This window comes from Hoplias malabaricus, chromosome 11, assembly GCF_029633855.1.
Source record: "Hoplias malabaricus isolate fHopMal1 chromosome 11, fHopMal1.hap1, whole genome shotgun sequence".
Classification (NCBI taxonomy): Eukaryota; Metazoa; Chordata; class Actinopteri; order Characiformes; family Erythrinidae; genus Hoplias; species Hoplias malabaricus.
Window position 1 is genome coordinate 11,894,705 of NC_089810.1, and position 23,842 is coordinate 11,918,546.

The following is a 23,842-nucleotide window of genomic DNA, read 5'->3' on the forward strand; positions in this document are numbered from 1 at the left end:
AAAAATCAGAGACCACCTTTAATTTATTTCCAAGTAAAATGACCAGTACATCTAAGTAATTCATTCATCAGACTCACTGAAATAAGCAGGTGGCATATATTATCTGACCGTTTCTGAAACTTTCATCTCCGAGAGGTCAGAAAAAATTGAGCTCCTCTCACATCTGTAAATCAACAGGTTTTTCTGCTCTTCCCTCCACTGCAAGAAGGCAACTCGATGCTATTGGTCTGAAAGGATGTAAAGATGTCAGGCAGCTTCTAGTGAGAGTATGAAAAGAAGAAAAAAAGCACTGCCTGTAGAATAAGGGGGGGGGGGGGGGGTGGACGACTACTGATTGGCGGACTGACCAATTAAATGTTTACAGAGAAGGTTATCGACCAATAACGGTAACTCTACAGTCAGACCGTCCAATCAGAAGATTTTAGGCTACTTCACCACTCCCCCTTCTCACTCAAGCGAACCAATTGGAGTAGGGGAGGGCGGGACTAGTTTGTGAAGGAAACGGTTCTCGAACTTCTATGTAAGTTCTAGAAAAACAAAATCCCGGATGTTTGTGAAATTCCGCCCGGACATTTTTTTAAGTCTAAAAAGGAGGACATGTCCGGGAAAAAGAGGACGTCTGGTCACCCTAGTCTATTACTGCACATAGTGCAACACATAAGCATTTGATATTGATAAATATATAGATAAACATAAATAAATGTAATATTTAAATGAAAACTGGGGGACACAGTCACACCAAAATGTAATGTCGCTGTCACAGCTCCAGGGTCCTGTGGCTGTGGGTTCAAGCCCTGCTCCGGGTCACTGTCTGTGAGGAGTCCTGGATTTCCTGAAGGTGCTCTACTTTTCTCTCACAAACACACGTTTGCTACACAAAATTGTTCATAGGTTTGAATGTGTGATCGTCTGGTGCCCTGCGATGGACTGGCACCCTGTCTGGGGTGTGTTCCTGCCTTGCATCCCATGATTCCGGGTAGGCCCTGGACCCACCGCAAGCCTGACTGGACCTGACAATGAATGAATGATTTAAATGCAAACAGAAGAGATTCTCTCTGTTGTTAAGGTTGAGTGGTTAGAGAAAATAAGCTCAGCTGCTAGACTACAATTGTAAAAGCAACATTTTTGACTAAACAATCTACAGTCTTCTTATAGTGAGGAACACGTTCCAGGTCCAACCACGGACTGTGTAAGAGCAATGAAGAAGAATGGGGGTGGGACTATTAGATAATGTAACATATTCTGTAAAAGGTAAAAGATAAGCTGCTCTCCTTGTCTCTTGGTGATACATAGGGTCGTGCACGCGCTATGCTCCAGAGGCTACGTCTCGAACGTTTTGCTGGTGCTCCTCTCTGTTAGTGAAAAGGAGAGATGGGTGATGGATGAAGTGTGTCAGAGAAATGTATCTCTCCCTGGTTTATCATTGAAGGTCTTCATTCAGAAGGTGCAAGGTCTCTTAGTCTTACTGTGAGCGCTGGTCGTAAACTGTCAGCAGAATAGAATCGCCTCTTAAAAAAGACGAGAAAGAGAAAGAGAGAGAGAGAGAGAGAGAGATACATGGTATGTATGAATTCCACTACTAGGGATGCACTGGAACAGCTACAAATGAGCCTTAGTTCAACACACACAATGTCAAGACTCGACCAGGGCTTGCTGAGTCTCTTGTTGTGATTTGTGGAGTCTACCGTTCAGTTCAGTACTTTTGGGATGTGTTGCAGTGGTGTTTGTGATCCAGCGTTAATCATCCATTATCCGTACCTCAGTCAATCAATCATTCATTCATTCATTGTCTGTAACACTTATCCAGTTCAGGGTCGCGGTGGGTCCGGAGCCTACCTGGAATCACTGCGCAAGGCAGGAACACACCCTGAAGGGGGCGCCAGTCCTTCACAGGGCGACATATACACACACACACACTCACACACCTATGGACACGAATCCAGCTACCTACGTGTAGTTTTGGACTGTGGGAGCCCACCCTTCTCTGGTCGACACCGGAACCTGACATAACTAATGCTCTTGTGGCTGAATGCAGTCAAATCCTCACAGAAACATTCCAAGGGCTGTTGCTGTTGCAGGCCTAAGTAAAAAAAAATTGGAATGAGTATCTATTCTTACAATTCTGACAAGATACTTGTGATGCCTCTGAAAGGTACACAGCCACACTGTTTATCACAGTAACTTCATCACATCATAACACTACCCCCCCCCCATACATGTATATATATATATATATATGATGATTTCTGGAGGAAATTCTATTTGCAAGCTCTTTGCCCTTTAACATTTAAACAAAGGGCATTTTAAAGGGCAGAATAGATCTGTAGTGACCTGTATTCTTCTTAGGTCACTTTATGTCACCAAAGATTCAATACCAGCACCATAAACGGGGGAGTCAATTCACATCTCCATCCTTTACTTCAATGCATCCTCTTGAATAAAGAAGCTCAATTGCCACTTCAAATCTCCATCCTGTAATGGAGCTCTTAAAGAATGAAGAAGCTCAATTAATCAGGCTGCTAAAGGAAGCGCACAGTAATGACAGCTTGGAGCTCCAGTGTCTCCCTGCTCTGACATGGACACAATCAGCAGCAGAAAGTGCTCTGCCTTTTGTCTACCACCATACGGCAGCTTGTGTGCTATTAGCATCAGGTTGGCTCCCTGAAATTGCTTTCAGCAGGACGTGACCGGGCTGCAGAGGACCAGAGGTAGGGGGAGAGAGGGAGGGAGAGGGTTTCATGCTCAGGTGGATATTTACCTCTTTCATGACTGGCTTTTTGGGGCTTTTTTTTTTTTTTTGCAGTCCTCAAAGAACACTTTGAACAGCTAGGGTTTGCATAGTTAACCCAGGATGAATGATGTCCTCTGTGCTGCTGATATCACTGGGTAGGCAAATGTCCTCTAGCAGGAGGTGGAGATCATTTCAAATCTGAGACATATCCCAGGATCAAACCAACACTTCACCACTTCACAGGAAGGAGCACCAACTTGATTGTGTTTAATGTATACTACATACAGACCATGCTATCCGGTCACACAGTGCTATTGTGAGCTCTTTGCTTTGACGGGCAGAGTGGAGATTGGGCTGATAAACAACAGATGGGCTACTGTGACTATAAATCATGCACTGTACACCTAAATAGGTGTGTCTCAAAATCCAAAGTAGGTTTTCCTAATGAATTATGTATGTTATGCATATGCCAGAAATGAATGTAAAACATATGCAGTGAAGATGTTTCTACTGAAGCATATGGACTTTTTTCTTTACTAAAAAGTAATTCAGGGAACATGCTCCAAGTCACAGGAAGTGCCACTCTATCTTTTTAACCTGCCATTAAAACAACAACTGCACGACTCAACTCACTTCGAGGAGAAGCCTAACTCACAAATCTGTGTTTATATCCCTTTCTTTAACAATATATACTCAGGCCAGGAAAAAAAAACCCTACATTTTGATTCTTCGCCAGTTCTACCCACTGTCAGTATGTGAATATGTGCAATGATTTAATCCAACGGATCAGTTTTCATCCAGCTGGAGAAATAAAAGCATGTAACACAGAAATCTACAGTGTGTCCTGTCCCATGGGCAGAGATAGGTTCTGCACTGATTAAATTAAAGAAAAGAAGCATCTAACACAGCACAAATTAATGAAATGCCACACTAAAGCTATTGCCTTGGGGCTTTGGAAGAAACACACACACACACTTCCAACTGTCACAGACTTAACAGACAGAGAGGTTAGTGTGCATTCTCTGAGAACTTCACCATAGTAACCAATAAACCCAACGGACGTTCAATGTACCAGCCGACTTTTCATATTGCTTTGACAAGCTGTATGTTCACTGTGTGCTTTCTGAAGTGCACCAGATGAATGAAGCTGTACTGCCTTATTAGTCAGAAAATGCATTTTCTTTTCATGCTGTACACGAAGGTCAAGCTGGATTTAGAATGTCCACCGAATATATTCATCCTCTTTCGTAATTTCCATTTGGTGCTGCCTCTTAATCTGAAATTCAATTGCACTTTCTCCTCCTATTCGTCTAGAAGCACAATTCACATGTAAAAAAGAGCTCGAATTCAAGGATATACATGAATATATATATAATCTGAGGAATTTCAGCTGAATGAATACTTATAAAAATTACCATGCAGAAAAGAAAAAAAGAGAGAAGGCAGTCACATTCAGAACTGTGCAGTATGTGCATAGTTTGTACATAATGAAACCTACGTGTAGTAAATGAATGCTGTTTGGGTAACATTGTTTTCTTATAGATTTGTCCAGGGCTTATTAATGCCCATATAGGAAATGGTTTACTTCCTATGCTCCTCATGCTTTGTGAACTTGCCTGAGTATAACTGAGGACATTTTAAAGCTACAGAATTATTTTTTTTTCTGTGCTACCCGATTGAATCGGCTTTTAACTCATTCACATGCAGTGCTTTACTCATGAGACTTTCCTCTGGTTTAAACGTATTCATCCTTTGCACCTGCTTTATACTTTTTAGGGTAGTGGAGGGTCTGGAGTTTACCTCCAGTCATTGGGCACAAGGCAGGAACACTCACTAAACAGAGCATTAGTCCATCACTGAACATCACACACTCACCTAGTCACTTACAAACTCACACCTGTGGACAGTTTCCCACAAACAATCCACCTACCAACATGTGTTTTTGGATTGTGGAAGGAACTTTAAAGGCTAAGCACCACTTAATGGATGAATGTTAATGAATAATGCATGAATATTTCACATTATTTTAGTTACTGACATATATAAGTATGAATTAAAATGAAAATAGCATCTTAATTTGCTTTAAAACTGACAAGTTTATTAAATTGACGGAAAAACCCGAGCTCGCTACGGAAATTCTTGAACGCAACCGTGACGTCACTGGTGGACAACAGCTGAACAACGCCACGGTAAAACACCGTTATGACTGACTGTTATGACAGTATCTAGCTATCGCTAAATAACCAACATTATTCATGACAATAGCCTGGCAATAAGCTAAACTCAAATGTAGAGGTACCGTTATTCTTGTAAATGTGATCGAAGTCGAACTCGAATTCATCCGACACTATAAACCTCCGTAATGCAGCTACGTAGCAGAGTATAATCTGAGACACCGAGTTTAGCGAGTCAAGCTAACGTTAACTAACACCAACTAAAACAGGCGAAGTGAGTGTCCTTACCCTGTTTACCTCCATGTTACAGAGGCTCTTGAACACCTTTCGTTGGTGTCCTTACATGCCCATATTGTTGGAAAAGCGCCAGTGAAATGAGCTACAGATAACGGAGTGAGCGGAGGGTCCTTTCCAAAGTGTCCGTTTAAAGTTGACAAATTTAGTCCATTTTCTGGATATTTTGGGATCTTTGGGCCATTTGTTCACAGATGTCCCACTGTACATTGAATGATTGCAGCCAAAAACAACACACCTTTTCCTCATTTTGCATTAAATTAAGTGCAGCTTCTAGAGTTGTTGTCCACCATCTACGTCACAGGCAAGACGCCTATTAGAGTTTCCGAACACCGTTGGAGAGGGGGGTGGTCTTTTAAACCGTATTCCTTGAATTAGTAAGAAATAACATTTTCTGACTATCAATAAACACAAGTTAGGAACTCAAATCCCACTGTATTTATTTGTTTGACACTTTCATAGAGCTGGTGCTTAGCCTTTAAGCGCTGGGAGGAAACCCACGCAGACATGGGGACAACACACCACACTCCTCATAAACAGTGACCTTAGGTGAGGTTTGAACCCAGGACCCTGGAGCTGTGTGGAAATGAGAGTAAACTCAACGTGCCAAAGTAATTCAAAAATAAATATATATAAATAAACCCACGTTATTCACATTAGATTATAGTTCATTTGACTCAATTATATCTGACTTATTGGAACAAATGTAACCCTAATATGGACCAAAGGTCTTGTTTCCCTTTTGATACCGGACTAAAGAAACTTCAAAGTCCTAATCCCATACAATGTTTGAGAGTAAAGGGCACAAAGCCTTCTAGTTCCTGAAAGACTGGGTGGTACAGTTACCATGTGGAGTCAAGGTCAGTTTGAACAGAGGAAATAAGAACAAAGGAAAAAACACAGTTCCGTTAGACCCATAAACTCTACTTTATTTCTTTGAACCTCAATGTGTCCACATCCCGTCCAGTACATTCATTATATACATTTGGCCAAGAGAGACTGTACAGAAATGTTCTATTAGTGCATACACAGGAGGAAACACACACCATTGCAAAACTTGAGTCCAATGTAAAGAGACTCAGGTGAGGCAACAGTATAGACACACACACACACTCACACACGCACAGAGAACAGAGCAAAGCTTCAGCACATCACATATTCATATACTCTCTTTCTCACACACACCAAGAGGAAAGAGGACACAGTGAGCGAATCAGCAATGTCACATTCACACATTCATAGAGTAACATTAGTACTATTTGTCTATGGGGGTGGGTGGGGGGGGCACAGTGGATGCAAAGACAAAATTAAGACATTTCTCAGTTTTCTCTGCTTTCTTCTTGAATGCAGCTAATCTCATCTGTATCTCTCTTCTTCAGTCCCCTGTTCAGATCCACTTTACTCTTTAGACTTTTCATTCAACACATTGGCTTTCCCTCTCATCTCCAGAGATTTTCCATCTCTCTCCTCCTCAAGCAGCTGACACAGATACTTTACACTCCCTCTACTTCATCACACACCTGAACATACCTGTCTCCACCTTAAACACCTGTCAGTCAGCAGCTATGTCTCATCATATTAATTTAAAACAAACAAAGAAACGTAAAAAGGAACACTCTGTTTCGTTTTCAACCCAATCTACAGTTGTAGCCTGTCCTCTCTTTCAAGGCAAACTTCATTTCCTCATTTCTGTTTTTTTTTTTTTTTGAAGTTAGGTGTGGAATTGCACCACAAAGTCATACACTACATAGATACATACTCACTCACAGTTAAGAATGGCACCACTAGGAGTGCTATTTGTCACATACATGCAGGGACTGGCGCTACTGTTTTTACACCAATAACTTCCATTCCAATAGTGTGAAATGTTTGTGGTAGATATGATTTTAAACAATAAGGTAAGGTGTATTCCCACTTTAAAGTTGTCATTTTGGATATTGATCTTCAGTTCTTTGACACCAGAAGTGACAAGGAATCACAGCTGGTGTTTTCTGTCCACATATGTTTTATCCAGTCTTTGATATGGTGATGTAAATTGCAGATGCATTAATTCAATTGAAATAATATTTAAATATTTGTAGATGATATGCGAGTACAGCAGAGAGATTCCCCTCAGTCCAATGAACTCTCAATTGTTCTGTTATGATGCAAAATATATTAATTTAAAAATATACTAAGTTAAATTTTCTATTTGCGGATCTAGACTGCACACTATAGCTAAAACAATGAAACCATTTGTAAATATAGAATGTAAAATGGTGTATTTTTTGCCAGTGTGTGTGGTGATCGTCGATGGTAATTTATGGTAGGACACAAATGTTGTAGATAGAGATTATGTTGAAAAACATTAGAGTATTCCTTTAATACTTTCAGATCCCCTCATCTCAGGCTTGGCCACTCAAATACAAACACTGTTCAATCTCCCTTTCATTAAAGCGCTAATTCTCTCCAGACTAAGACACAATTCCTTTGCTAGGTTTGGAGGTCACTGCGGTCCATTAATGGACAGCTGACTACACTGACTTGTCTAAAAACAGCAGCAGTATCTTCTCCTTGACATTCTCTCAGCTACAGCACAAGAACACTTCCAGGAAAGACCCCCAAACAGATCTGATTCTCCTCTTCATGTGGTCTGTGGGGATTTAAGGGGGGTAATTTGAGTTAGTCTGTGCCAGTGCAGCTGGACCAGGGGAGTTGGCCACACTATTAGAAAAAGATTGCCATAAGCAACCAGAAGATAGTATTGTTGTTTTCAAGCATCATAATTGCACACCGTGGAAATATAACAATATATCAGGTAATATTCACAATAAGTGTTTCTTTAAAACTGTGTCACTTTAATTGGCATCATCAGACCTCCATTATCATTTTATCATTAACATTATACATTTCAGCGCTTGAAAGGCCCTACTTCACAAACATTTCGGAGAAACAAGGCCTTTCTACGCTAGGATTTCTATCAGGCAACAAAGGCAGAAATATGGGCAAAGCCATTGCATAATCTGATTTTATGTCTGTACCACAATCAGGCTCTGCACCATCATCTCTAAGGAACACTCATAGAAATAACCCCCCCACCACCACCCCCAAGAAAAAAGAAAAAAAACAACATATATATAACCAACAACAACCAGCCAATCAAAGAAACAAAAAGGCAAAACCTGGAGCACATCTGCCCCAAAGTGTTTTAACTGCACAGAAAAAAACAGATGTTTTTTTTTTGGTAAATCAAATGCATAAATCATTTCCATACATCAAAAATCAACACAACACAATAACTGTCAAATAAAGCACTCACAAAAATGACATTCTGTGATGTACAATATTATAATGATGAACAGTACTGTGCAAATGTTATCCTTAAACTTCTTTAACTTCCCATCAAAACAGCCATGAAGAAATCCACAGGTGTCCATCATTCCACAATGAGAAGGCTATTCAGTACCAAGGGCCTGAAAGATATGTAGCTGTTTAAAATAATAATAATAATAATCTAATATTGAGAAAATGCAAATAGAGGGGGGAAACACGCAGAGTAACACCTGAAAATGGACATCTGAGGTGTGGAATATGGTTTTGGAAATTTGTAATTGGATTAAGTGGAATTCAATATGCAAGTGGACTTTTTGAATGGCAATTAATGAAATGAAGGGCAGTTTCAGACATTTGTACAGTACTGTATTCAGCTGAATCAAGTAAAATCTGTGCATTACTTTCCAGTGTGTTGCATTTGGTATTATACACACTACCATTAATGAAACATCTGCAGGAATTGACATGAAGCAGCAATGCAAGCCCACACACACACACACACACACACACACACAAGCACCGTAGAAAACATTTGAGCATTCTGGCTCTCACACACACAGACAATCAGACAGACACACACACACATACAAGCAAAGAACAGAATAGAGAGAACATGAACGAGTCTCAGTCACCTTGTATGGGAGTAAAAACAGAGATATTAATAATCATCATTACTCCTTAATAAATTACAGTCACAGAACATTCATCAAAAATTTATCTTTTGGAAAAAACAAATATCAGTTTGACATACTGGACTGATTTGCTTTTTTTCACCATGCATTTACAGTATAAGGCATGAACCATATGTATGTCACTGGCATCACATACAAGAACAGAGTGACTTTACATACAAATGCTCATAAAAACAACCTCTGGAGAACACAAGTACACAACAACTTTTGATTGAGTTTAGGCAAAAAAAAAAAAAAGTTCTTTAACCAAAGGTACAATTTTGTGGAAATTGATGAAAGGGACGGGGAGCGGGATCAATATCTGCAATCTTATTGTACCATATTGATCTGCTGATGGGTGAATTAAATGGATTTCTCTGAGGTAGACAATGCAGACATATTTCATTCTCCCTAGTCCAGAGCATCCTAAGCTGAGGGGGATTGCATGTAAAGTGGTTCATTTTTATATAACTACTAAAAGGTCCTTTTCCACACTTCGCTGGGCCACACAAGGCTATTCAAGTCCTCTTTACTATAATAGGACGGCTTGGGCCAAATATGCTCTACATTATCTGAAATCTCATCCCTGTCCGAGCGCATTCAACCAGCGCACTGCTCAATACACACTTACACAATTCTCAATTACAACAGATCAGTAGGGAATGGTCCTTTTAGAGCAAACGAAGACACTTCAGTAATTTGCATTTTCTCACTCGGAATTAAGGACACTGTACTAGTTCAAAGAGATTCCATTTCAGAGGACTTCATCCTAGGACAAACACCAATCATGACAGCCTCCACTGTTACCACTTCTTGACTTATTATATGCTTGCCAGTTACACAGTCTCAGTCTCATCAGGATGTCCTGCTGATCCAAGTTGGAGATCCTCACGTCAGACATTCCTTCAGCACCAGATTAAGGAGGTTTCATGGAGACAAAGCCAAAACTACATTTCCCTGGGTATTTTTGAAAATGTACTTTTTTCCAGAGATTGTACAAATATATTACTTGATCCTTAACAAAACAATAAATAAATTGAACTGGAAAAACACAAAGAAATCTCTGCCTGATCAGGGGGAATAGTTATTGTAATATACGCCATCACAGTGCAGCAAGCAGATGATGTTTAAGCTGTTGTTTGCTGGCAGAAGTGAGGTTTTTGGATCTGTGGGAGATATCAAACTTCCAAGGCCTGCTGGCCTGTGTTGGGTCAAAAATGTCAATTGTGAATGTGAGAGTGTGAATGCTCTGTATTTTGGACAACACACGTGCTCACTGTGTTCTCCTTGAAGCATTTAACATCATCATTATGAGACATTATCATCTTGTACTGGGATAGCATGCTCATATGAGCATTTTCAAGTCAATTTTGCATTCTGGATGAAGGTATTTGGAAACACTATTGGTGTGGCAAATAAAAAAAGAAAAAAATTAGTTGTGTGTGAATGAGGCCTTAAAAAGACACAATCAGACTAAAATTACACTTTGTGCCTCACTGGAAATGATTAGAAAACTGGCAATTAAACAAAACCCTCAGTTTTGGTGCAATTCACAATTTAGTGATGCCTGGTGAATTAATGCTTTCTTCATTTGGAATCTAGGAGGTCAACACTGTCAAAGAATCTGGTTTAGTAGTTGACAATGTCCCTCTGACCGTCAAAACTCTTCACCATGGTGTTTACCATTAATAGAGTTTGTGTACTCTGGATGGTAGATAGTGTTAGGAAGGGTACACTAGTGTTACAAATGTGTTAGATGGCTCCACTTATTACGCTATTCTGAAATGTCCACTGCACAATATCTTTGTGTGATGTTTAATTACAGTGTGCATGGTGCTGGAACAGAGGAAAATAAATGAGGCTAAAGTGTGGGTGCAGGTCTAACGTTGGGACGCTATAGGTCCATGTGAACAATGTTGGGGGGAAAGATTCAGCTCTTGGATTAAGAGACATTTAAGCAGATGAAAGGTTGTTGGATAGCTGCGTTAATCTGCTCTGTGGTCAGTGTTTGTTGGTTCCATCATCCACTGAGATGAGGGGATTATTATCTAAAGGCTGGAAATGGGATGCCCCACCAGGTATGGAGGGTCTTGTCCTTTAAATACTTCCAGCCACCCCCTGTTTTTCTGTAGCATTACAGTAGCACTGTATACAAGTAGCCATTCTTAAAGGCTTCATAAACACCACTCAAATAATCTATTACAACTCTTTACATACCATATTGTAATGAAAGACTATATCCATCTCAAGCCAAATAACATTTTCCAGGGAATCTACACAGCATTTTTAAATGGCTACCTCATGCGTTCTGTGTTGAAGTGTTACCAGTGGGCTATAGTGTCCGTATGGCCACAGGATAGAGGAGAGACATATGTTCGGCTCCTTTGATTGGCAGCTTGCGGCTGGAGTAGAAGTGGATGATTTCTGGCACGCTGTCAAACAGACAGCTATTCTGGCCCAGGATATACTTATTGTCTTTGGTTCGGGACAGTTTCATATGCATGAAACCTTGGCTGCTCCTGGAGAGATGGAGAAGAAGAGAAAAAGGGAGAATGAGAGAAGGTAGTACATAGTAAAATAAAAAAATAATACTGTTAGCATAGGCTTTTTGCTTGACTTCAGTGTTCTGTAGCTCCTATGGGAAAAAAAAAAGAATAGAAGAAAAAAAAAGCAACAACAACAAAAGCAATGTCAATAATAAGAACAACTATTTAATTACCATATTTAATAAAAATCTCTTTTTTTTTAATATAAATTTTTTTATAGCCTTGTCACCAAAAGGACTTTAAAAAAAAACACACCTTTCTCTGTCAGAGTAGTGTGTCTTTTCAAAGTCCCCCAGGAGCATCTTTTTTTTTTTACCATTTCTGCAGCTTAAAATTCAAAATATATTCATGGAAAATGCAGCCAGGCTGCAGAACAACTGAGACCAAAATGCGGCTAAGCAGAGAGTGAAAAAAACAGGGCTGTGGTTGGGCTAAGGAGGGGTTATGGCCCAAAAAATAAGCAACATTAATTTCAGCTGACCATTTTCCAACCTGTTTTTGTTTAGAAGTAAAGAATATCTTCCCATGTAACTCTGCATTTAAATAATAAATTAAGAGAGATCTATTTTCACAACAGGAGAAAAAACAACAAAAACACCTCTGGCATCTCCATTCACTTGGGGCTGATTTGGAAGGCTTGAATGATTTGCTTTCTAACCGCCAGGAGCAGCACAATATTCTCCACATATCCCACTCCCATAACAATGCTAGAGACTGCTTGAAGGAGCCATCTACTTTATAACTGCAAAATGAATACATGGGTGAAACTCCAGTGTGCTGGGTGACTGTCTGTGAGGAGTTGGTGTGTTCTCCCCGTGTCCGTGTGGGTTTCCTCCGGGTGCTCCGGTTTCCTCCCACAGTCCAAAAACACATGTTGCAGGTGGATTGGCGACTCAACAGTGTCCGTAGGTGTGAGTGAATGTGTGTGTGTGCCTGTGTTGCCCTGTGAAGGACTGGCGCCCCCTCCAGGGTGTATCCCCACCTTGCGCCCAATGTTTCCAGGTAGGCTCTGGACCCACCGCGACCCTGAATTGGATAAGCGCTTACAGATAATGAATGAATGAATGAATAAACTCCGGTGTGCTGTAGCTTAGGTAACAGGTATCTTCAGGAATGATGCTAATCTTGGGTCTTGGGTATATAATATAAAAGAAAGTGTGTGTGGGGGTGTTTGTGGTTTTCTCTGGGTGACGTAGGCCCATCAATGTCGCTTTGGATGTGTTGTGCTGAGGTTTAGATGTCAGTACTAATATGTGAGGAATGTGTGTGTTTGCTGGTGTATCTGTGTATGTGTGTGTATGTGAACTGACTTGACTGACTCATTAATAGAGTGATGTGCAATAAACCTATATTACTGCTTTGACAGCTGAAAACTTGTTTGATCGTGCAATAAAGCTTCTTTGGAGCTGAACTGAAGGGGAGAGAAAAAGAAGAGAGCACAAGGAAAAGATTAAGAGGAGCTAAATGGGGGGAAAAATAACAGCTGATTAGATCTTAGGGGTTTCAGTGCTTGAGGAATAGCAGTTCATTTAGAAACGGATCACGTGAAGCAGGGAGAGGTACAGCGAGAGGAACTGGGCTTTAATGAGACAGTTAAGGAGCAGAATTGTCACTGGGCCTCTAAAATTTAAAACACAAATTAAGAGCTTGTCCAACCAGTGGTTTCTGAAGGAGAGGAAGCCGCCTGCTGTGACTCCATGAAGGAGCAGTAAAACATTTTTAACACCAAAAAGTAATAAACAATATTTTTGAAAGTGATTTTTTTCACAAAGTATATTGTAAATTGTTTTGTAATCCCTAATTTAACCATTTTAAGCTATGGAATGTGAATCCTGCATGGGACAACCGTGTTTAAAATAGGTTTAGTGCAGAATCTCTGACATATCCATTCATTCATTCATTATCTGTAAGTGCTTATCCAGTTCAGGGTCGCGGGGGTCCAGAGCCTACCTGGAATCATTGGGCGCAAGGCAGGAATACACCCTGGAGGGGGCGCCAGTCCTTCACAGGGCAACACAGAGACACACACACACATTCACACCTACGGACACTTTTGAGTCCCCAATCCACCTACCAACGTGTGTTTTTGGACTGTGGGAGGAAACCGGAGCACCCGGAGAAAACCACGCGGACACAGGGAGAACACACCACACTCCTCACAGGCAGTCACCTGGAGCTGGAATCGAACCCACAACCAAGCCCCCTGGAGCTGTGTGACTGCGACACTACCTGCTGCGCCATCGTGCCAGTCAATTGCAATAGAAATTAGCGTATTGCATCTTTAATCCAATTAGAGAGCAGTGATTTCAGAGTTTCACTACAGTGCTCTTAAAGGCCGCTGTGATTGAAGGGTTGTGTGGTCTAGGTGACCGTTCAGAGGTTTAACTGAATGAAAAACGCTGCTGAAGGGAAGCCATTTGCTGGCTGAGGATAATGCTCTGTGCAGGGCATTCATGACACTGGCGTTTGATCACGGAGATAGCAGAAAAACATGAAGAGTGCAAGAAAAAGTCCTCAGGAACCTATTCATCAGACAACAGTACACAAATACAAACTCCATAGAAAAGGAACATGAAGCTTTCCCACTGATGGATGAACAGACTTTTCCTTTTCTCCACCTGCCCATGCTTTAAAGAGCCCATAGTTCACATTTTTCATGCACTTTATTTGCTTACACTCTGATAGTCCATTTTACTATGCCCATTTCTCAAACTCTCCTTATCCCTAGAAGCTTACTGTGCACTTACCTTAAGCAAGAAATATGTAAAAATCACTCACTTGAATGGCATACATTTTCTAGAAAATGAAAGTAAATAAATGAACCTTAAGCTCAGTTGAGTAGGCTTCAGTGATCTCTTCCCAACAGCACAACATTTAAACATTTTCTCCACATCTCCTACAGTAGCAACACTCTTCTTCACATGTTCATGACAACACCAGGATAAAATGAAAACAGGCTGATTTTACTAGTTTTCTCATCTAGAAAGTAATTTTCACAGATGGTCACACAGTACACATACTTTTATTAAAAATGAAACAAAACAATCAAGAATTTTAAGGTTTCCTTAGAAGTAAACTTAAATAATGAACAGCATGTGACCGCTGTGTTTATCTGGGAAGGTGCAACACTATTAAACATCTTAAATTAAAGCTCACTCTGTCTCTCACTTATCTACTAATTGCATTTTAAGAAAAAGCTCCAGGCTTTCTCCAGTTTACAAGGTGATGACCACAGCAAGCTGGAGAGAGGGTGTTCTGTTAAATACAGAAGGCATTAATAACACTATGTGAGACTCCTTCAGGACATTTTAGACCGTTTCACTGCAAAAACATTTAACCATTTAAAAAGGTATGCTTTACTATGTTTTTTTAAACTCTGATTGGTTATTAATTCACAAGCCAAAGTTAAACTGCAGCTGCAATCCAAAAACCATGTGCCAAAATGGGTCTTCAAGTGTTCTTCACTTAGGACCACAAGCTCACAAAAACAATTTTTTAATTGCAATTTAACATTTTGTAAATTGCTCTTTAAATGACGTAATTAAAAATGGGTCTTACACCGTCTTACAGAAATAAACAGCTTATACTGCATTTTATCACCAGAGTAATATTCATTCATTCATTCATCTGTAAGCTCTTATCCAGTTCAGGGTCGCAGTGGGTCCAGAGCCTACCTGGAATCATTAGGCGCAAGGCAGGAATACACCCTGGAGGGGGCGCCAGTCCTTCACAGGCAACACACACACTCACACACACGCTTTTGAGTCGCCAAAACACCTACTAACGTGTTTTTGGTCTGTGGGAGGAAACCCATGTGGACACAGCAATCCTTAGCAACTAGGGCTTTTTGTATTTGATCATTACCTAGGAATTAGAGATCACAGCTTGATTTCTTACTGACTTATGGATCTCAGATTTGTGATGTCACAAGTGACCAAATTAAACGCTAATTAATTCCTCTTCCATATTCCCAAATATTTCCTGCTGAAATGAAATACCTTTTCAAATGAGCATACAATCTGATCTCTGGAAAATGTCCAGACCTGATTGGCTGGAGTTCAGGTGTGAAAAAAGCGCTTAAATTGCTCTTTCACACATGTAACCTACAACCAGAGATTTTTTTTGTATCAGACATGTTCTCACAGCTGGACTGTTCCACATGGTTTAAGCGTATGTAAGAGGTACAGCATGAATTAACTCTGTATTCTCTGGAACGTTACTGGCTTTATACTAGGAGACTGTCAGGGTAAGTCTAGTTAATGTCCAGTATGAATGAGTATCGTTCTGCTTTACTGTGCATGTGTGAAAGGGGCTTTAATTAATCTAATTGTGTCTTTAAAGGGCAACGTGAATTTGGACATTTCCTGAATTAAATATTGCTGTGACGCTGTACTAATTCAGCATGATTGTGTTTCAGAGAACATCTTTTCAGTGAAATTATTTCATGGTTAAGAAAGTGTATTAGAGTCTGCTGAGAATGTGTAGAACATCTGTAATTATAATAACCTTCAGCCACAATCACCATGAAATATAAATTTCTAACTCCTTCATCAAATCCATCCATTTAAACTCATCTCTCCCCTTTGGCTCGCTTGATTAGCTGGCCATCATTAACCGAGGCTTCATCATGAGAGGCCATTTCAGTGACCGCAGGCCACAGCGAGGCTCTTAAATGTGGTCAGTGGAGGGAGAAGCAATGCAAGGCTAAATGCACTTTTCCAGAGCACCTCTGATTAATCTCTCCATCAAGGCAGAGAAAGAGGAGAGCCTGGGGTTGAAGGAAACGACTTGAAAACCCCCAAACACAGCACTATGGAGAATTTTTTTTAAAGCTGGATTACTATCGGATTATACCCATAGGGGGTTGCTATGGCTTATCTCATCTGGAAAAGACAAACAAAGCAAAAGCACAATTTATCAAGATGGCTGATAGGTGAGACATGCCGGCAATCATTCTGGACTAGCCTGACACTACACTGCATTATCACCGTGTCCTTTAATTGGGTCTGTTTTTTCCCCACACTATGGGATTCATTTCATGTCTGAAATTTGTCTAAGAGGTCTTAGCAGTACAAGACATTGACTTGTACCTTGCAATCTCCTGAGCCGTAGGGTTGGCTTATCTCCAGCCATTCAGCTCTATGTGTGACAACACCTTGCTGACCTTCTAATCACAGTAAAGCTACTGCAATGGACTGAGCCAGGCTAAGGCAAACAATAGAACATGTCTATGTTTAGTCACTGCCTAAAGATACTGGAGCTATATATATATATATATATATATATATATACACACACAGAGTGGAACCTCTACCTACGAACTTGATCCATTCCGTGACCCGGTTCATAAGTAGAAAAGTTCGTTTCTTGAGTCAATTTTCCCGATTTAAAATAATGGAAAAGCAATTAATGCGTTCCAGCCCCCACCCCCCGAAAGTCACCCTTTTTGCACTGATATATGTTTACAACACTCCCATTTTAGTAAAAAAAAATACATGTAGCATTACTAAAAATAAAAAAAGAAATACAGTGGAAACAGTAATAAAGTTTTAAGTGGTTACACATCGCTACCTTGAAGACGTGACGACTGGCTGGAGGAGTAACACAGGCACTGACTGTATGACAGAAGGTGGGGGGTGTGTGGAATAACGGAGAGTAGGCGGGTGAATGTGGGGAGACGAAGCGTAGATACGGCTTAACTTAGCACGAATTTCGATGTCTGCTATTTACACTAATGCTAAATTGCTAAAGCTACGATTTGCTAATCTTAAAAGCTCACTCAAGTCTGCGCACGCTGGGAGACTCGCCTATTGGGGTCAGTGGCCATTTCCAGCCGCCGGCTCGGCGGAGGCTCGGGTTCGTTTCTAGAGTTAAGGTTCGTTGGTGGAGGCAAAAAATATTCAAATGCCCGGTTCGGAAAGTAGAGGTTCCACTGTGTGTGTATATAAATATAAATATAAATAAATGGTGGATTTTTACATTTGTAAATTAATGTTAATATGTATTATGTTTTGTAATGATTAATGAAGAATTAATTAATTATTTAAAAAGGGGAAAAAAAGGGAAAGGCTCTGAACAACTGATTATTACACTGTTTGCATCAAATCCTCAGTCAGTGAGTCATAACAGTTTTATTAAATAGGGTTTAATTACCAAACAATTAATAAATTAACTGGTCGCTTTTTAAAGAGATGGCAATATGGTAAATGGACCATGTAAACACATATTTAGCTTCGCGATAGGTTTATCATCACAGTACATCATACTTTGCCAGAAAGCGTAAAAGCTACTCTGTTAAAGATTACTGCAAAGTACCTTTAGGCCATAAATGTGGAATTTTGTATGTTTGTCATTTTATCTAATATTGCAACACTTAGTCTCAAGATTTTCACAGCAGTCACCATTTTATATTACAATCTCCAGCTACTGGAAATCCTGTAGGCACAATGTTTGTAGCATCTCGCAGATAGAGATTTGATATTCAGCTTTCTAGCAGCAATATGAGCTACCTGAAATTAGATTTTTGGACTTCTGTTTTTCTGTTCAAAACACACCATAAACTCAATATATCCATTTATATAGCATTACTTAGACAAAGCAAAAACAATCATTCTCAAACTTGCTAAAGGGATAGGGTCTCATAAAATAACTGGAAAGTAGACTCTACTCTGCTTTTATATTCATTAAATAAAGCCTTAATGGACTGATCCTAGATCAATTCACAGGAAAAGATGAGTCGATTAACAAGTGATCTTCCGTCCTTGAAGAAAGAAAGATCTCTCTTCTTTAGATGGGAATAAAATGTGAGTCTGTGTGTCACAGCCAAAGTTCTAATCTAAATGCAAAGCACATGCCAATGACTCTGTGGTGACATTAATATTTCAGCCGACTCAGACATGAAGCATTTACACCTAAAGGTCTCTGTGGATATGATGCGTCTTCATGTAGGGTCCTGACTGATAGAGGCTCAGACTTCCACCTGACGCTTGATTAAACCTTTAGCGCAGCACCCACTGGAATGCTGACGTGTACAGCACTGCTCCAAACACAGCATTTGGTTAACCCTCTTTACAAGGACGCATAATCGTTATGGCAAATCCTCCAGTCCTTACATCCCCGTTCTCAGTTGTTCTCAGCCATCGTTCAGTTAATATCCAGCAAATATAGCCATTATATCTGGAGGGAGCTGTGGCCTGTAGGTTAGGGAACTGGGCTTGTAACTGGAAGGCTGCTGCTTCGATCCCCAGAGCCGGAAAGGTCATGACTGAATTGTCCCCGAGCAAGACACCTAACCCCAAACTGCTCCCTGGGTACAGGGGAGCAGGGCAACCCCTAGTGTGTGTGTAAATGTGTGTTTCACTGCACGGATTGGGTTAAATGCAGAGAACGAATTCCTTCGTGTGCAAGCACAGGCAATAAAGTGATTCTAATTTTAATTCTAATTAAAACGACCGAAGGCAGAGGCAAAAATTAAATATACACAAAAGAACCACATCGTTTATACATTTGCAAATCAATAAATCTACTGGTGTTTTTCAGAACACAGGAATGACCTTCCCAGAACACAAAAGTGATTCTCCTAACCTGTGACAATTTACAACACAGCCTCTGTGACTGAATGATAGCTGTGCATTAGAAAAAAAAGCTGAAAACAAGTCTTCCAAAAGCATGGACGCTGTAATAACGATAAAATATGGACATGACACGCTGAATGGGGGAAAAGAAACAGAGCAAACTATGTATTGAGTACACTGACCTGTAACTCCACACCTGCATTTAATTCACTCAGGTAGCTGCAGTGTGACATTCAACACCCACCTCCCTACCTCCTTGACATCATCCCTCACCCCTCTCCTGCCACCCCTCCCACAGGGAGTGAGTGCAAGGAGTTACTGCTTTAAAAGGTGACCGGCTTGGTTCACGGTCACGGAGTCTTTATTAAATGTCAGAGCAGCCCAAACTAACCAGGGGGCCATCACACATCGACACACAGATTTCTCACTACAGCCATGCTTCAGGAGAGAGAGGGGGAGAGAGACACCTGGAGAGAGAAAGAGAGAGGATGCAGAGAGGCCAGCCAAGAAGGAGACAAAGCAGAAGATACCTACAGAATATTTTTGAAATATTTGTTTTGTTTTTCTTTTTCTCTTGAACCTTGACAGTTACATTTATACAGTGCTTTTCTAGACACTCACTGTGCTTTATATTCTTTTTATTTGGGTTATTAGGTAGTTACCTCACCAAAATCAATAAGCAGCTTCCTTCTGGATGATGCAACGCCAGCCAATCCACGCTATTCCGCTCCCCACACACGATAGAAGAAAACAGGGACGGATTAATCCAGTGTTAGATTTGGCCTGGACTTTGAAGTACCGCCCCTAGACTTTTTGACAAAATACCCAGTAATCTTTCATGACCTCAGTGAGGCAGGACCTCAGTTTTAGGTCTCATCCCAATCACTGCACCTAGGCACTGGGAGATCCAAACACCACTAGGACAGTGGCCTCTGTTGGCCCCACAAACACCACTTCTGGCTCCCAGCAAAGCTTTCTCCCTTCCAAGTACTGACCAGGCCCAAACCTGTTTAGTGTCAGTGGATTTGAATGTTTTAATGTTGAATAATATTAAATATAATTATATATTTAATAATAACTGTTCTACTCATTAGTCAGGGATTGTCCATTCACATAATGCTACCAAGCTGAGAGGATGATAAACACCACAAGTTTACTCTGAGACATGTGAAGAAACCTGTTTGCAGGAGGACACTGCCTGCTAATTCTGTTAGATCAGCTAGGTGCTCATGTTCTTTACTGAGATATAGGAGTGTGAAAGTGAGAGAAGAGAAAAGAAGAGAAAAAATAAAAGCAAATATGAAGAGAGAGAGAGAGAGAGAGAGAGAGAGAGAAGCCTGATTTTCTAACAATGAAGCATGTCAGTAAAACACAGCCTGAAACCAAGCGAGAAGGTTATCTGAAAGTGGGGGGTGGGCGATGGGGGTCGAAAGTATAGACAGACACAGAGACAGAGGAAATGTATTAAAAGAGGTGTGTGGTGTGGGAGTGAAAGAGTGTACGAGGAGATAGATATTTACAGCAAAGGAAAGGCTGAGTAAGCAGAAGGGAGAGAGTTAAGAGAGGTGTGTTATAACCTGAAGGTGAAGGGTGTGTAGATTATAGGGGCTGTATGGCCAGCAATTTTAGATTCATAGAATTGGCCTGTAACTCACTCACTCACAGGAACTGTAGAAAAAGTGTGTTATTATTTCTCACATACTCACTCACATTTAGGGACAACTCCACAAGGGGGAGCTACAGTAGTTTATATTAATGAAAATGAGCTCTTGTTGTAAGCTAGGTTTAAATACAATGTAATTTACCATGTAAATAAAGTAGACAGATTATAAACTGTCCTGCTGCATTTTATCGTAAAATAAGATTATATTAAACACTCACATTATGTTATTAAATTGTAAAACATTGTAGCTCATAAGGTCATAAATTTTTGGCATGTTATAACCTACAGGCATTAGCTTGTATTTTTTTATTCCAAGGTGTTCTAACGACACTTGTCATTCATAAAATAAGAGTCTATGACTTCCTAATGTCAGTTTTGATAACACATTATAATATCTGTACAAAAACATATTTTAAATCTTAATAATAATCATACACTGTTCTTGTGTATTAACTCATTATATAACTTCCTATTTTAGATAATAATGCATGAAGGGACCAGGTTTTGTTAAGTTATACAACCTGGTTTTATATAAGAGCAATTATGTCAAATATTATTCAGATATATTACATATGTCAACTTATAAACTTACAATTTATAATCACTTTTAATGACAGCATCAGAGGTGGTTGAATGAAACACAGACTTGGAATATGATTACATATTTAAACTGTAAATACAGAGCATTCTTACTTGAGTGAGAGAGAGAAGTCGTTCTTGCTGGTCTCGCTGTTTCTCACCAAGTAACTTGCCTCTTTACACAACCTCAACAATGACTCAGCATCTGTCCTACTGATCGCCCCGTGATACCAGCTGAGAGAGAGGGGGACAGAAAATAGACTGTGATCTCAGAACCAATATTCTAGTCAAAAAGATAACACCGTTTTAAAGCAACTGTTCCAAAACAAGTTAAACAGGGAGTTGGTGTCTAAAGGTCCAAAGCTTTAGTTTTGCATTGAAACTAGGAGTAGTCTAATGTAGCATTTTATTATGGATAATGTTTGTCTAATATTGACTGGTGCAGCTACTTTAACTTTCAATACTTTTACCTTCAGTGCAAATGTAAAGAAGCAAAGTTCAGACACTTATTTTTAATAGGTAAGTGAGAGACTGTATTAATCTGATTTATCTATGGTCCTGGTGGAAACCTCTATATGGACACACTCACAACTGGCTCTCCAGAGGCATGGCAGGGTCAATACGCTCTCCCAGAGTCCCACAGTGCTCCACTGAGCTCATCTTGGTGTTCACGAGACAGCCACTAGAGTGGCGCTGAGGGGGCCGTGACTTGCCCTCTTTAGTGGGGGACATCCTGCACTTGTCCACTCCCTCAAATTGGACTGTAGCAGAAGAAAAAACACAGAAATCAACTCACAGGAAATAATACAACCACTGTAATACAGAGTAATACACTATCCAAAATCTCTTGAAATTAAGTGTATTTATAGGTAGCTTGTCATTTTGCACCAATTAGAGCCTCTATTCTTCTAGGAAGGCTTTAAACCAAACTTTGGAACATTTATGTGAGATTTTGATGGTATTCAGCCAGTTGCTCATGTTTGATAATTAGTTCACAGAAACCAACCCAATTCATCCAAAAGGTGATTCATACATTTTAACCAAATCTTGTAACTAAACAATATATATTTTTTGTAAAATAGGTTTGAAAAGTAAATGAAAAAAGAATATATATCTTAATTCAATTTACTTTAACCTGAAAAGTTCAAATGAAAGCAGGCTGATCCACTTTGTTTCTGTAGTTGTTTTAAGGTTTTTTTAAACTTCAAACAGGGCTGTAAAACAATGGGCCTGTTCTATGGCTGTGCCAGTGCAGAGAACACAGAGCCACTCCAGTGAGGGTGCTCCATAGCCCTCTACTTCATAGTCAAAGTATCGAGTCATACAGATGTGTTTCTGCTCTCTCATTGAAGCACAAGAAAGAGCAGACATTGTCTCCCTCCATCTCTCTCCCTTTCACATGACGCCTATAAAGAAACAGGTTGGAGCGTTTGGTTCATTATATATTAACACTTATATATATTATTATATTATATATTAACACTAAATCTTATTTCAAATTTTGTAAAGTTGTGATAATCACAGCAATATTTTATATTATTATTATTATTATTACTATTATTATTATTTTATTTGAGTTTTCTAAAGGCTTAGGCAGTACCAATGATGCACTCTTAACCAGGCTTACTCCACAACAGCTGCTCAACACTAAAGAGCAGAACTATGTTCCAAAGAAAAAGTGAGAGAGGACATCAAAAAATGTGCTCCAAAACTGCACATGTTTAGTCACCGAGTGTGTCCTTGGATGCTGTCAAGGTTAGGCAACCCGTGTGTGTGTGTGTTTTTGTGTGTGTGTACACTGGACAGGTGTGTGATCCTCCAAGCCATAGACTGGGCCTAAGGACTGTTACTGTACCTGTGAGAGAAACATGGGAATTCACTCTGACAGTATATGCAGTAAACACTCCACTCTTATCTAATACAGCATGAGAACTGACCAGTCTGATACCTGTCCACTGATAACACCTGGGAAACACACATACATTTACACACACACTATTGGAAAACACACTTTGTGTGTGTATTTAGTATATTTAGTGTAGTTTTCTCTCTCTGTTTGAACAGGAACAAGAACATAGTGTATAAAAAGTGAGGAATCACACCAAATCACTACATGCATTATGTCTATATTATTTGTGAAACAAAACTATAGTTTCTTAAAATCCCAAAGGGCTAAGGGCAAATCCAAAGGGGCTCAACTTATCTGAAACCTCATGAATGAGACACACTACACTACCTTCCATTCATACAGGGGTCAGAAAGGTCAGGAATTGTCAGAGGGGTCACAGGGCTTACAGG

The 23,842-nt window shown here is 40.0% G+C and overlaps 1 protein-coding gene across 1 annotated transcript in view; it reads right to left on the reverse strand.

Annotated features, from left to right (window-relative positions):
* Window positions 1-8,321: 8,321 nt before the first annotated feature.
* The window catches only part of LOC136709993 (SH2 domain-containing adapter protein F-like), a 52,974-nt gene continuing 37,453 nt past the window's right edge, over window positions 8,322-23,842 (reverse strand). The window contains exons 5-7 of the mRNA XM_066685598.1: window positions 22,134-22,305; window positions 21,659-21,778; window positions 8,322-11,701 (exon numbers count right to left, since the gene is read on the reverse strand). Of these exons, the coding sequence (XP_066541695.1) occupies window positions 11,515-11,701; window positions 21,659-21,778; window positions 22,134-22,305 (479 nt within the window). The 3' untranslated portion in view covers window positions 8,322-11,514. The remainder of the gene's footprint in view (window positions 11,702-21,658; window positions 21,779-22,133; window positions 22,306-23,842) is intronic.